The sequence below is a fragment of the Scomber japonicus genome, chromosome 18, assembly GCF_027409825.1.
Source record: "Scomber japonicus isolate fScoJap1 chromosome 18, fScoJap1.pri, whole genome shotgun sequence".
Taxonomy (NCBI): Eukaryota; Metazoa; Chordata; class Actinopteri; order Scombriformes; family Scombridae; genus Scomber; species Scomber japonicus.
This window is the reverse complement of record NC_070595.1, coordinates 19,719,313-19,734,195: the sequence shown is the minus strand read 5'-3', so window position 1 is coordinate 19,734,195 and position 14,883 is coordinate 19,719,313. Positions and strand designations below refer to the sequence as shown.

At 38.7% G+C, this 14,883-nt stretch overlaps 2 protein-coding genes across 4 annotated transcripts; both read right to left on the bottom strand.

Annotated features, from left to right (window-relative positions):
• Positions 1-423: 423 nt before the first annotated feature.
• On the bottom strand, positions 424-3,747 carry psmc3ip (PSMC3 interacting protein). 3 transcript variants are annotated; one of them, XM_053338307.1, is made up of 8 exons: positions 3,692-3,747; positions 3,162-3,262; positions 2,991-3,080; positions 2,779-2,890; positions 2,456-2,601; positions 2,297-2,350; positions 1,792-1,851; positions 424-1,649 (listed from the first exon to the last, which is right to left on the bottom strand). In XM_053338307.1, exons 1-8 carry the CDS (start codon positions 3,708-3,710, stop codon positions 1,593-1,595), a joined length of 639 nt encoding a protein of 212 aa, XP_053194282.1. In that variant the 5' UTR covers positions 3,711-3,747; the 3' UTR covers positions 424-1,592. The 3 variants fall into 3 exon arrangements, with proteins under 3 accessions (XP_053194282.1, XP_053194284.1, XP_053194281.1); XM_053338309.1 differs by lacking the exon at positions 3,692-3,747 and having other exon boundaries at positions 2,779-2,877; positions 2,977-3,080; XM_053338306.1 differs by lacking the exons at positions 424-1,649; positions 1,792-1,851 and having other exon boundaries at positions 2,126-2,350.
• Positions 3,748-4,867: 1,120 nt separating this feature from the next.
• Positions 4,868-14,012, bottom strand: retreg3 (reticulophagy regulator family member 3). The gene is made up of 10 exons (XM_053338478.1): positions 13,919-14,012; positions 13,413-13,689; positions 11,436-11,542; positions 11,063-11,093; positions 10,835-10,961; positions 10,438-10,522; positions 9,621-9,758; positions 8,810-8,889; positions 7,914-8,040; positions 4,868-7,821 (listed from the first exon to the last, which is right to left on the bottom strand). The coding sequence occupies exons 2-10, from the start codon at positions 13,658-13,660 to the stop codon at positions 7,271-7,273; spliced, it is 1,494 nt and encodes a 497-aa protein (XP_053194453.1). The 5' UTR covers positions 13,661-13,689; positions 13,919-14,012; the 3' UTR covers positions 4,868-7,270.
• Positions 14,013-14,883: the final 871 nt, after the last annotated feature.

Below are 14,883 nucleotides of genomic sequence, written 5' to 3'. Positions count from 1 at the left end.
CACCGACTTAAAAAAAAAAGGGTTAGGGTTGGAAGAAAACTGAAAAAAGGACGGCTTCTACAACAGGATCATGATCTCTGGAATGACCCTCACAATACTCTTTTGCTAAAAGAAATAGGAGAAAATCCCAAATACGAGACCTAAAAGACTTTAGTTGGCTACAAAAAGTGTTTGCAACTGTGATATCTGCCAGAGAGGGTGTTACCAAGGACTATGTAGGGTGCCCAAACTTTTGACATAAATAAGTACTATGAAGTAAGGCGGGCTATGAATTAATGTTCCATATCCTATAGAGGCTGTATTTACATCTTTTAAATAAAAAAATTACCAAAATATGTTAATTTGTGAAGCTGTGCCCAAAATGTTTTTTTAGGATATGATGTTAAATTGTGTTAAAAAGTTAAGTTAAAAAGTTAAAAAGTGTTGATTTTTAACCTTTCAGACTGCAGGTTTCACATCAACAGGCAATTTAAAAAAAAAAAAAGCCATTTACTTTCATTTCCATTGACCCTTGTGATCAGGAAGAGTTCATTTCAAATGGTAATGAATCATTTTATGAAGCCATCGGTGTGGCCTGGGCTAGTCACAGGTGCCAGGTGAGCTCATGGTCTAGGAATGGCACAAAGAGTTACAGCCACAATGAAAAACAGGGAATTTTTAGATCGCTGAAATGAAGCTAATTGCCTTGATGGCTTGGACATACACGGGGGGGGGGTTGGATAACGTGTAGTGTTTCTTTACTGTTGCTTTAATGGCAGGGATATTTTGTTGCCTGTTGCTTTAAATGTTGTCCTTTGATAGTTGTTTTTTAAAAAAGCCATCACCATCCAAAGAGAGATGTAAACCTATGTAACCTATGACATGTGTGTCCTGTTAAATTTGGCCAAAACTTAATGAAGAGCAAAAGATGACAGGAAATAAGTGCAAATGATTTCACTCTGCTGCCAATGAACCTGTGAAACCTCCTCAGTGTTTTCAGATCGTTGATAAAGAAAATTTCAGTTTGGACTTCAGTGTCAAAAGTTACTATCATGAACATTTAATAACTTGGCAGTAATAGTGAAAAGACAAAAAGAATGAAAAAAAAGAAAAGGGACAAACCCTCAATACCTGAGGGTGATTTATAAACATCCATGCTTTATACATTACAAGCCTTATGTACACTTTTCAAACTAAATGGCAGACAGATGGACTTGAACAGTAATAAGAACAACAAATAATGTGCAGTTCTCACATATATGATGAATAATTAGTTGATATAGTCTCAGGATTGATTGAATGGCTTTAAACATAAAAAAAAGGGGTAAATTAAACCAACGATGCCTATGAGGTGACAAGCATCTCTCAGTGCTGTCTAGTGATATAATGTAGAGTTAGTGCCTCAAATGAAAGAGCTATTTTTGTATACTTTCAATTTCAAAAGGTTGTTTTTTTTCCATTTGACATTTATTAAAAATGTACTGTTTGTTCAAAAGAAACTGGTTATAAATAAATGTGCTGTGGCTCGGACTGTTCTGATGTGTAATCTTATTTTCTTAGCCAAGCACTGCACACACTGACGGAGACGCTGAACAAGCACTTCATTTGTTCTTTCATGTACTTGGAACAACCACCTTACAGTCCTCATCGGTCTCCACTCCAACCTCATCCTGTAAAAGACACAACCACATTTTATATCTATTTTTATAATATTAATTAGTGCTGTGACTAAAAACAGTGGCACACAGGCAGAATACACATAGGTGGCATGATGTCATGTTGAAATGTATTTATTAGCCTCTTTTAACTAACCAGGAACTCCTTTTTGCTCTTAGGATATCCCTCCAGGATTGCATTGATCATGTCTGACGCCTGAGAGAAACAAAGCACAACAATCATAATATGACTTCATATGATAATGTGGTCACGGATGTCTCTTTAACACAAGCTGAAATATCCACTAGAGTCATTTCTAATGTAATTTTCCATGCAAAGCTTCCAATACTAGCACTGACAGGGGGCCAATATTGCATTTCATCTGACATTACAGGAGCTACTAAGTCAAGTCAAGCTTTATTTATAAAGCACATTCAAAAACAACCTCAGTTGAACCGAAGTGCTGCACAGTTATTAAAATACAATATAATCACACACAAATATAATAAATAAAAACAATAAAGGAATAGTAAGAGCTCAATTTAAAAACTAAAAATAGAATAAAAATAAATAAAAAGAGTAAAAATAAAAAGTAAAAAGTCAAGGATACTAATGCAAAAATGCTCCTACTGTTATATGATTCAGGCAAAATATACATTACCAATCTCTTTCTCTTCCTCCACTCTTTCACATAAACGTCTCTGTCTTTATAAACCTGTAAAATAAAATATTAGGAGTAATGTTAACCCTCGCTGTGCTGGAAATGAGAAAAAACAACAAGGTTTCTGAGATCATAGAAAACATAAATCCATTTTCCAACCTTCTCTTTCTCCTCTGGTGTGACGTGATTTGTGGCCGACTTTATCTTCTCCAGACGTGCTCTGTACCCAGAACACTCCGCTTTCAGCTCTCGGATCTCTGAGATCATTTCCTCTGTTGTCAAGGAACTATTGAGTTCTTTGAGCTCTGTTAACACAGATTTCACACGTCAAGGTTACAGAATATCCTCTTCAACCAAAAACATGTTCCTCATTCAAACTGTACGTGTGTAACAAACATCCTGTGTCCTCTTGGTACTGTCTAGGCTCTGAGAAAACATGAGTGTGGCGACAACAGCGTGCATTGATCTCCAGTGTACTCCACCTGCATCCAGCTGTCTGCAGCTCTGGGTGAGGGACTGCACCTCTGCACTGAGCTCTGAGATCTGACTGTCCATTGCCTTCAGGTCTGCATCACTCACATCTTTAAACTGAGCCTGTATAGAAAAGTCAGCAGCAGAGGTCAGTTTCATAACATACACATTAATCAAAGTACATATGATCATTTCAGACTGTATTTCACAAGAATAGACTGACCTGATCTGCAAAATATATCTTTTGCTTGCCATACACCTTTTCCTTTATCTTGCCCTCAAGGGCCAACAGTTCCATGGCTTTGACCACTGCCTGTTGAATCACAAACATGCAATTAATCATTGATTTGTAAACTACACACACACAGACATCAGATTATGGTGTTTTTCTCACTGTTTTCCCCAATCCATGCTCCTTTTGGAGATTACAGAAGACATCCTGAGCACTGTAAGGACGGTTCTTCTCATTCAGATAGGCAAGGATGACTGTGGCACCTGTGGATGAAAGCAGGACAATCCCAAAATTACACTTATCACTAATTTGACAATATGCTTGATATATTTAAAACACAGTATGACAGCCACATTTATGATCTGTGTTTCTATGTTCGGTCTCGGTGAGCATTTGTGCTATAATTGTACCATACTATATAACATCTGTAATACATCCCAAGTACTGTTGGCTTCTTTATAACACGCGTGTCATGTGGGGAAAGTGGGCGTATTTGGAGTAAACACACAACAAGGTTTCAGAGTCCTGAGGTGAGCTAGCTTATCATGTTTGCTATGTTGCTATAAATTACGCTAGCTGATAATTAGCGTCTAAACTAAAGTTAACATGGGTGACATCTTACGGACATAGTTCGTTAGATAAGAGTTAAAGACAATGAAAACACCTTGCTATAAACTTAGCCGTAGACTTACCGCTATCCTTTTTACTCATCTCTAATTACTCCTCTTTCACTTTATGTCTCCAGACTGAGTTTCGCGCCAGATAGACGTCACGTAAAAGATCGTTTACGTAATATGATACATCACTCCTTTACAAATATCCCCTTCTGCTTTAAGACGGTCGTCAAGGATTTACTTCTTCTTTCTTTGCTGATTTTTTAAAATTAAATGTCAAAATCATTACTAAAAAGAAAATATGTTACCTCTGTATATTAACTGCGCTCTTGAATAATGATGCTCTGTTGGCTCAGTCTTTACTTTTTCATGAGGTCTGCGATATCCGTAAAGAAGCGCAGAGTGAGAGCTCTGTCATTTTGGCTGATCTCAGAAACAGTCAACATAGGGTTATTGCCTTAAAAAGAGACTAGAGCTGCAACAATTAGGTGATTAATGGATTGGCTGAATTAAAAATAAATGAATGCAACTATTTTTTATAATCTAATAATTATAAGGGTCTTTTTTTAAGGCAAAAGTGCGACACGTTTGGGGTTTCAGTTTCACTTTGACGCTTTATTTGTCATACATAATGATAACAGACTGACAATCTTTGGGTTTGTGACTGATGGTCAAACAAAAAAAGACATACAAAGATGTCACCAGCATTTTATAGACAAGAGTTCAATCAAGAAAATAATTGGCAGATTAATGAATAATGAAATGTTATATTACTCTACCTAAAACATTTGGATAAATGAAACCTAGTTCAAACGTGAGCTATTGTGATAAGAAAAATACAGATATCTTCACAGCAATGCAAAAACCTGTTGATGTAGTGTAGTATGGGTATGATGAATCCTAGTTATGGGGTCTCCATGGGGTCTGTGTGGCATGAATAGAATAAATTGCCTATTAAAACAGACAGGCTAGTGTTATTCAAATAAATTGTGAGCCAGTGACACCCACTGTGCACTTGTGGAACTCAATTAAATGTGCTCAGTAGGCCTGGAAGTCCACAACAATGATCCATCCATGTTTGCATCTCGTGAATGGTTTTCTCAGTAAAGTTGCTTACAAGTTTTAGTGCCTTAATTGGAAAGACTTTGTTGCTTTTTTGTCCTCAATTGTGAACTTTAGAAATATGAATAGATCTTAAGCTGCCGTCTGAGATAAGCAGCACATCTGTCACATTAAATAATACCCGGGGCGGACTTAATTGCAAACATTTTTATTCAATGCGATTTGCACATCAAAACATATCAAAACCAGTTACAGAGAAGAAAATACACTACTGTGCAGATTACATGATCAAACACGACTGCAGATCACTCATACTGAGGAACTGAACTCTTCATGGAGCTGCAATGAGCGACATTCTTATTAACTGAGGTGGTCGACCCAGCATTAACTTCTTCTCCTCTTCTCCTTTAACAATTTTTTTTATCAGTGCACAATTACTTCTACTTCACCTCCACGAGTTTGGATCCAGCAGTTTTCTTTCTTTTCTACTGTGCTACATCTTTTGCAGCTATGATTTTCTTCTCAAAAAAAAAAAATAACACAATGAAAAGAGCAATATGTTGTTGTTTTTTTTCTATTAAAAACCCAGCAGACTTTGATATGCATTTCAAAAAATCTCAGCTGTGGCTCACTGGATGACCAAGTCAAATTTTTATGGTAAAAATGCTGACGTACAGATAGATGACTTGGTTTGACAATCAAAAAAAAGGGAAATCAGGCTGACCAGCGAACAAGAAGCCACTTTACGTACTAACACTTTAAGAAATAATAATAGGACAACTTTCTATACCCAATTTTGATGTAAACATGTTTCCTCATTAAAATAGTAAAAGATCCATGGATTGAAGAACATTTCTATCAAAAAGGTTCTGCATGACTGTTAACTACATATAATACAAAGATGACAAAAGATATAATGCATTTTTCTTTAAATAATACTTTTGAAAAGAAAAAAAAACACATATGAGGACTCATTCAAGGTATTGAACATGGACACAATATGTTTGAGCTGTATTTAAAAAGGGCAGCAATATGAAAAATACTTATCACGCAGCAAAAATGAAGCAGACCTCAACCTGGGGAACACATCTGTGAATACAATGCACAAAACAACCTAACATCAAGTATTCCTCTGGGTCACATATTTTAAGACTGTAATAAGACGTTCTTTGAAAATAAAATACCATCCCAAATGTATGGGAATATTTACATATGTTTGTCAGAGGAAAAAGAGGGGAAGTAAATAAAATCATAGTGAAATAATTGAAGCTTTTGCCCAAATAATCTTAATTTTAGAGGATAAATACTGTCCAAACTGACAACTGCTAACAAGCACTAGATAGAACAATATAGATCCATCTCTGTAAACCTGTAACATTAAATAAATCTTCTGAAAGACCATCAGAGCACTACACTCAACATGAACTGCTGTTGCTTGAAAAGAAATGGGGACTCAAACATTTTAACAAGCCCCCCCTTCCACTAAAAAATATATATTTGTTTGCTTTTCCTCCTACAGTTGAATGTTTATGCTTCACTGTGCAGAACAATGCAGAGTTTTGACACTAATAGAAGGCGGTTTTCACACTTATCTGCTCAAAGCGGAAATTTTAGCTGTGTGAACTGAAAATCCAATTTTAAGAGGCGGGCCTATGACCACGATTTGTGACATTACAGATAGTTTGGAAGCCAGTCACTGCTTTCATTATTCCACTTATGAGAGTGTGATGTGGAAACTTGAAGCCCATAGTGTACAAACACTGAGAATGGAATTTACAGTGAAGTAGGAGACCGCTTGTGTCCTGCTGTTAAATGAGAGAGAAATAGCAGATGTAAAACAAAAAAAAACAAAAAAAAAAAAGATAATGGATGATGGGAAAACCATAACACACAAATTATCATCCAAGTTAGGGTATTTTTTCCATATATCTTAGAACATATTTGCAGGGAACTTTTAACATGAGTTTGTTCCAACTATTCCAATCACTAAAGCTTAAACATAAAATGCTGTTCCACAATGTTATTACCTAAAGCAACATGGCTCAGCTCAACCGACAGGAATGTCATATTTGGTCCCATGTTAAATAGCCCTGTATGTCTAGACCTCCATGTAGAAAAGAGATTATGGTCACTGTTGATCTTCATTTCTAGACACCAAAATGTACGCTTGTAACTTATGGGTGCATAAAAATTACAAGACTGAAACAAGGCTCAATAATGCTGGTTATTTATCTTTTCTTTTTTTAGTTTATTATGTTGTTGTTGAATGTTTCTATTGCTCAGCCTACAAAGTATATGATTTCTTGATGACTCGGGTTTAAAAAAGGTACAGGAGAAAGAGCTTGAAAAGATAAGAAAAAATTAAGTACTTCACAGTGATAAAACTGATGCCAATCAAAAGCAGGGCTGCTGGAGCCTAAAATCATCCTTCACAACACACACTCGGTTCATCCTCATGTACACGACCCATGAAATTACACACAGGCTTACACACACTCTCTCTCACACTTTCTCACCAGCACACACACACACACACACACACGCACGCACACGCACACACACACACACACACACACACACACACACACACACACCTTACTGTGGTTTACCCAGCAGACTAGATAGGAAGTTAGACCCCTGACTCTCTCCCCTTCTAGCACCCCCGCCTCCTCCTCCGAGGGGATCCATCTGGTTCAGTTCAGACTGATCCAGCATTTCAAAGTCCTCTCCGTCCAAGTCTGTGTCCAGCTCGGAGCTGGATTGCTTGCGATAGCTTCGGTGGGCCCCGGCTTTGGGAGGGCCTTCTCTGCGCTGGGTAATCGGAGGCCGAGGTTGCATCGCCCCAGCGATTGCTGCCTGGATCATGTTGCTAGCAATGACTCCGGCCAAGTCTCCAGTGAAATCACAGGCAACTGGGATGCCGCCGAGGGAAAGTTCTGTATCCAGGTCCTCCTGGTCTGAGTCCAGATGAGCATCTACATCCAGCACTGAATGTCGGTTACTTCGGAGCCCGGACACACTCAGACTAGGTAGCCCGATGCTGGTGTCGTCATCATCATCCATCAGAGTGGCATCAGGGTTTATGGAGGGGAAGTCTGGAAGGTCCTGAGCAAAGGACTCCTCTGCATCACTGTGTCTGTCAAGATCTGACCAAAATGAAACAGACAAGTCAGGAAGTGAGGGACAAAAATAAATGAGAAAAAAAGTTAAAGACAATCTGACAGAGCAGCACACTCACCCTCAGAGCCCTCTGTGAGCGGGGTCTGGCCTCGGGATAGGTTAAATGTTCCGTTATCAGTGTAGGACACTTCAGCATCAGAGTGCTCCGAATCGGTCAGTGCAAGTTCCTTCGCTGCATCATCAAACTAGAAGAGACAGCAGATTTGACAGGTTAAATATTTTTAGGTTGTACACTTTTGAGTGTATTTTTTTTTTTTTTTTTTAGATGTTAATTAAAATCATTTTATAAATATTTTGCTCTGCTTTACAGGGTATGAAAACTTTCTCTCTCTCCTACTGTTTATTCTCTCTCTGTTTTATTCTCATACCTTCTGCAGGCTTCACTACACACAAGCATTAAGGCAAAAATACACAGGCACATGACACACACAGCACATCATGTGAAGTTCTTAACCTCAACAGGAAATGGCAGAGCTGTGCCCCTGAAATAACACTGTGCTAAAAAAAAAAATAAAGCCATAGGGTTGCCATGAATGTTGCATCCGTAAAATTCAATAATATAATTTACAAATTTCACACTGACAGGGCGCTTTTAAATTAGAACGCGCATTATCAGAAATAAAAACACCATTCCCACTGTTGCTGTCTGCACAATTTGGCACAGATGCTGACAATCCATAAACAGAACAGAGGCGTTAACTGTCGTGGCATTTTAAATAGATGAGCACGGACATGTCACACGCATCATAAGTGTGTGTTGTGCACGCTGAACAAAAAAAGCACAATGTGAAGAAAACATTTCATAGACATGGATTTGTTTTTAGGTTCCCTGACAACTGCTGAATGTTGGAAACTATTCAATCAATAAGAGGACTATATTCCCTGGCATTTACATGTCAATAATATTATTGACAGCTCCTCTGAAATACTGGGTCTCTTTGGGCACAGACTGACCGTTGGGCAGAAAGCAGCCAACTCCTCCTCGCTGTCACTGGCTTCACCTGAGGCTGCACCATGTATACGCCTTCTGAGGACTGCAGAGAAGAAGGACAAAATGTTCAGACAGCAAAAGATTATTATACTGACAGGCTGGAGTCATGTTGAGATGGAGGTGGGAAAGCTGCAGGTAATTCATCTTTCCTTCATACTGTCATAACAAAACTGACAGTATGCATCACAACTTGTTTTAAAGGAGTGATTACAATACAGGTGATGAGACAGTCTAATAATAACATCAATGTCTGTTCAAACCTGGTACACAATAACGAGAAAGATGAGTTGACTCTTACAGAATTGATATTTGCACATAAATGAGATGTAAATATAATCAAGAAAAACATTTAACAAACAGGACATGTATTCAGTTTATTTATTAAAGATAACATCTTGCAGTTTAGAGCCATCAGAGGGTAATAATGCATAATTTATTATAATATGATTGGCCACAACTGATTGTCTGCAATGTAATTTAAGCTCAAATTCATGGTCAAAATAAGCACCATGTTAAAGCATCATTATGAACAAACATTAACCCTATGAGGAAGAAAACTTTTGGCAATTATGAAAATCTTATGTTCGATCTAATGTTAAATTTATAAGTGTAAGACTTTTTGAATTGTGTATCAGAAAGCTTTGATTATAAATATTATCATTTATCAGTCTTGTCATTCAATTTATCCTTGTTAACAAGCTGTCTACAAACTGAAAACTCCTCACAGTCCTAAAAAACAAACCAACCCAGAATGACAAATCAAGTACTACTTACACTGATTATCGATCGGCTTTGACATCATGTAACCGTGAACGCCAAAGTCCAGCCGCTGCAGGACCGGCTCCAGCTTCACACACACATGCTGAAAAAGCCTGTGATAGGCTGCCAGAGGGGCCAGGAGGGTAGCCAAAACTAGAGGAGAGCAGAGAGGAAATGAATACTAGAAAGTATTAAAAGATGGCACCCACTGTGGCAGACGTCTCACTGTGTCTTTATAGAGTCATTAACGGCAGCAGATGGAGACAAGGCAAAGTAAGAATTCTATTGCATTGATCATTTGTTAATGTCTGCATATGACAGATATGATAAGGCCTTTGAGTCATTGAAGTACAGAGAGGTTTTTAAATATACATGATAAGAAAAACTGAGTGAGAATCTCTCCTCACTGTAGAAAGCACCCGCAAACCTGTGTGAGCTTCAGCAGGAAAACAAAAGTGAGGCATGGGGAGCACCAGGGAGTAAGCACAGCGAGTACAAGCTGCTGTGGATTGTTTCAGACGTCAGAGCAGAGGGCCTTGGCAGTTCTTGCATCCCTACACTGGCTGGAGGTGATGAGATTAGCCCGGTCTCAGCCTGACCTCCTTAGCTATCTCCCTGGCTACCTTCCCTCCTTCACTCCCTCCTTGTGTGTCTTATCCCAGCTTTAATCACCTCACACAGGCGAGGCCCTGGTACTGGGGCCCAGCAGATCTGGTTTCACCCACCCATGCATTTTTTAAATGGGACCCGTCATGCTGAGTTTCCCTGCCAACGTGGTCTTGTGAAGGGACCTGGATCTGTAGTTAGAGCTGGCTAAACTGCTCCGACTTACCGGCAGAGTAAGAGAGCACCAATCCAGGAATGTAGCGTCCAATCACAGCCAAACAGGTGAAAACTGCACAGGTCATGATGCAGAACTGATACAGAACAACGAAAACACACAGATCATGAAGTCAGCACCTACAATGCATGTTGATTATGATTACAAATTTGCACAGTCATGCCTCTTTAATATTAATATCACTGTAATGAATCTCTGTGGTGCCTATTTTAAGAATAACGAGAATAGAAAAATTACTATATCAAATTTATTTCTGAATGATCTCTGAAATACTCTCTCTAATCCAATGTGGTGAATATTAAATACATCATATAAAAGTGGAGCTTGTATAAAGAATGAGATTTTCTGGAAATCTTGACTTATTTTCCTCATCAGGTGTTGTCCTCACCTTGCCAGGGTTGAGTCGTTTGTACTGTATCATATTGGTTGTGAGGACTGCTATGCTGACCCAGGCCTCAGCCAGGTGGTGGCACAGTTCAGGCACGCTGAGGATGCCGGGCTGCACCAGACCCCAGCTGGACAAATAGAGAATATTACAAACACTTTTATCCACCCACTAATAACATCAATATTATTGTGTCATTATCTGTAATGGGATAAAGGCTGGGATACAAACCTCTCATTTTCTGACTCATCCAGTTTTCTGACTGCAGAGAGAGAAAACATCACTTTTAGAAACATTTAACTAAAATATTACATATTGTGTGCTGCAGTTTCTTAAGCTCGTCTCCACCCCTCAGTCTGATCAGGACTTAGGCCTCAGAGTAACACATGTTTTTTAAAAAAGAGTGTGTTAGATAAATTGTTCCAGGTGTAATACAAAATACTAGAAAAAACTGATTATATGATGGTTAACTGGGTACATTTGTTGTAATCACAGAAAACTTAATAATTACAGATTAGATTTACTGTACATTTAATAAAAGAAACCTCAGGGACTCCAGAGAGAGTTAGAGTTAGAGAAATATAAAAAAGCAATCTGTAAGCACCTCTTATCTCTGGCCAGATCTTGTTTCTCCAGGTATCAGCACAGACCATCAGAGCCAGACCTGAAGCCAGTAAGAACAGCACGCGCAGTGAAGTCAGGGCAAAAAACCTGGAGGGGGGAGAAAAAAAAACATCAACAGACAGTACTTCCAATGTCTGTTACCCCAGTCGTAAAATGATAAAAAGTTATATAATCCAACAATTTAGCACACAACTCACTAAACCAACAAACGCTTCAGTAATGATCTACTGTTTCCTTATCTAAGAACTAAGAACCAGAAAGTGGTTCCACCTTTTTATCAGTACTTACATCACAACGGACAACATTAACAGGATAACAGGATAACATTATTACATTTTCTTCATAACTGATGGCTCAATGGTAATGAAATAAAAATTGGTAGGTGAAAATTGTTGCAAGTGTTAATATAAATATGAGCCAACAGTGGAAAAGCTGAGGGGTGTGCGTCGAGATCATGATATTTAAAAAAGGAGTTATTTCAGGTGTTTTCCATCTTCGAGGAGGGCCTCAACAATTAAAGCCCTTGAGGGTTGCTCCACTTTCAGATCACAAGACTTCACATTTTGTTGACCAAAACAAGCTGCTGCCAATCAGCACTTAGAGATTAACCTGACAAAGAATTTGCTGGCAGAACAAGGCCTATTAGTGGGGTAGCAGTGCAATTAGTAGGTACAGTCAGTTTAAAAACATTTAAAGTGCAAATATATATGTGGAATTAGCTCTATACGCAGTCAAGACAACCTCTGTGGTGCACTGACAGAAATTCTGCCTCCTCATCTCTATGCGACTTCCTTTTGCCAGTCACATCATGCATTACAATGAGTTATGAATGCATCTCTTTGGCCAGAAACTAGCCTTCACCATGGAGTGTGTGCTGAAGCACGAGTAAAAGGAGACAGGACGAGCAGCCTGACATGCCCAGTGGTCTAATCGAATAAACGCCGAATGCCTGAGCTACACAAGTGGGCTGGCTGGCCTGGTTTCCCCTCTACGGGCCAAAAGATCTGTGGCAGCCTCAAAACACTTTTTTTTTGTTAAAAACACACCCTAAAAACATACTTTTATGTGATGTCGTCTTTCGTTGTTTTGTACTGAGGGTTTTAACTTCCCCCACTGGTCTCGTTTTGTTTTCCTTTACCTCATTTGGTGGGCATCAATGTCTTTTGTCTGTCTAAAAACTAACCTAATTCATTTACTTGATTATTCATGTACTCTCTTTGAAAACAATGTTTTTATAAAGTTCTATATAAATAAAGGGTATTATTGTTATATTATTATTATGCAATGATATGAAGGTCACCTAATTAGGATTACTTGTCATAGTCACACATCTTGCCTATTGTGTTTTTGTGGGTGTTCAAGGGTATATAATGTTAAGATTGAGTGATTTCACTTCACCTGGCAAAACATAGACATGTATAAATAGACTGATTTTTGCTGAAATGTGATTTAAACTGACCACCAAACAAATTTACTGCACCAGTGACACATGCAAAATCAAATAGGCCTGCTTTATGTCCTCTTCTGTGGTGACACCAACAACATCAACCTGTGCATTACAGATCAAACCTTAGTTCACCACCTCCCACACACACACCGACCAACTATGACATTTGGTGAAAAGGGGAATCCAGAGCTGCTTTCAAGGTTAAAAAAAAGAAGTCAAAAACAGCTCAGTTAGGGGCGACATTAAGAGATGCGTGTGTTTGAAAGGCGTGTCTATAAATAGTAACACTAGCTTGCCATCTGTGCTGTCTTGAATTGGCAGGTGAAACATTGCATTGTGTAAAAAAAAAAATAAAAAAAAACACCAGCTGCTTGCAGTCACGTTGGCCTTACAACAGCCTCTGTATTGTGTGAATGCAGGTACTAATGTAACACAGTGACACACAAGCAAGGGACTGATTCATGATTCATACAAGTTTCAGCACAAAGTTTCCACTCATGTTAAACTCACCAGAACACCACGTTGACCACAATGTACAGCAGCACACACTGGACGCGTCTCTCCCACACCAAGACGGACTGCAGGTAGGTCAGGACGGGCTCATAGGGCCCTAACCTGGACTGAAGAGCCGCTTTGACAGCCCGCACCCGGCTGTCTCTCTCGCTGCAGCACGGCCGACTCCGCAGGGACACGCTTGACCCCGGCTTGGCGGAGCAATCCTCCATGGATGCGTCTTCCGTTGCCCCAGTGTGCGCCATCTTTCGCGTCTACCCTCGATAAAGCAAGCCTGTAAAAAAAAAAAAAAAAAAAAAAAAAAAAGAGAGAGAGAGGGAAAAAAAGAGGGAGACTTCAGAGAAGAGGTGAACTGCTTGACGAGCTGCACCACAGCGCCACGGAGCAGCTCAACTTGTAACAGCGGCCGATTTAGTGTCAAAAACGAACAGTCTGGCTGTATTAGAAAGCAAACATGTCATTAAAACCACCGTATACATCGCTTTTAATTCGCTGACACTTACTATTTTGTCATTTTTGCAAAGAAAAAAGGTAGCGCTCCCCGTCGTAGAAAACTGACAATATGGCGTCACCTGTTTTTCTGAGCATCGAGTCGTCCAATCAGAACCCAGATGAGCCCTTGCGTCATGATGTGTTCAAGTGGATTAGGAATAAACACACACAAACAGTTTGTTGACTTAAATAATGTCTCTGCTTAAACGCACCACATGTACAAACAAATCAGAAAGCTATTAAGACTGTGATTATCTTAAAGTTTATATTTATCCTTAATAGTTTTGTTTAGATTAATACTTGCCAAATAAAGTTAGAAAAATATGTATATATTTTTTTTAAATTCAGTTTCATTGATTCATGTGGAATAAGAAGGTGATACATTGCACTTTATGAATCCTAAATCTGAAACATTAAAATGTTGAATTCAATTCAATGCCGTTATTGTCATTGCACAGCGGTACAACGATTGTTTGTCCCCTGTGGCTAATACAGATAAATAACAGCATCAGACAATAAACATAAACCAACAAACAGGACACTATGGATAAAAAGAGGATATAAAAATGGCAGTCAGAAATAAATATAGGAGGTAGTAATAAATATGGATACAGTAATAAATAAGAGCAGCAGTAAAAAACTATTAAAACTATTAAGGAGTCTGGAAGTGGGAGATCTCAAGAATCTGTATCACCTTCCAGACAAAATCAGTTTGAAGTGTGGGCGTCCTGGGTGGAAAGAGTCCTTAATGATGTTTGTGGCCCTACAGAGACAGCTGTAATCTAAATTACTAACACAGAATCCAGCTGTAACTGGGCTCTGTCTGTGTGAGGAGCTTCAATTAAAAGGTTATTGTTTTATTTGACATGATTATTGTGTCTCTCCATTTGTATTGCTGCATATTGTTATGACCCAGAGTTCATCTGAGCATCTATATTTGTATTAGTGTGTGTTTTGATTTTATGCATATGCTGTG

Bases quoted from the DNA above. Each gene is read 5' to 3' on its own strand.
- psmc3ip (XM_053338306.1), bottom strand. The intron at 3,081-3,161 runs GTGAGAAAAACA...GTGATTCAACAG, and splicing joins AGCATGGATTGGGGAAAACA to GCAGTGGTCAAAGCCATGGA. The intron at 2,891-2,990 runs GTCAGTCTATTC...TTTTCTATACAG, and splicing joins AGATATATTTTGCAGATCAG to GCTCAGTTTAAAGATGTGAG.
- retreg3 (XM_053338478.1), bottom strand. From the start codon at position 13,660: ATGGCGCACACTGGGGCAACGGAAGACGCATCCATGGAGGATTGCTCC. The intron at 11,094-11,435 runs GTGCTTACAGAT...CTCTCTCTGCAG, and splicing joins GATCTGGCCAGAGATAAGAG to TCAGAAAACTGGATGAGTCA. The intron at 8,041-8,809 runs GTCAGTCTGTGC...TGTCTCTTCTAG, and splicing joins TGGCTGCTTTCTGCCCAACG to TTTGATGATGCAGCGAAGGA.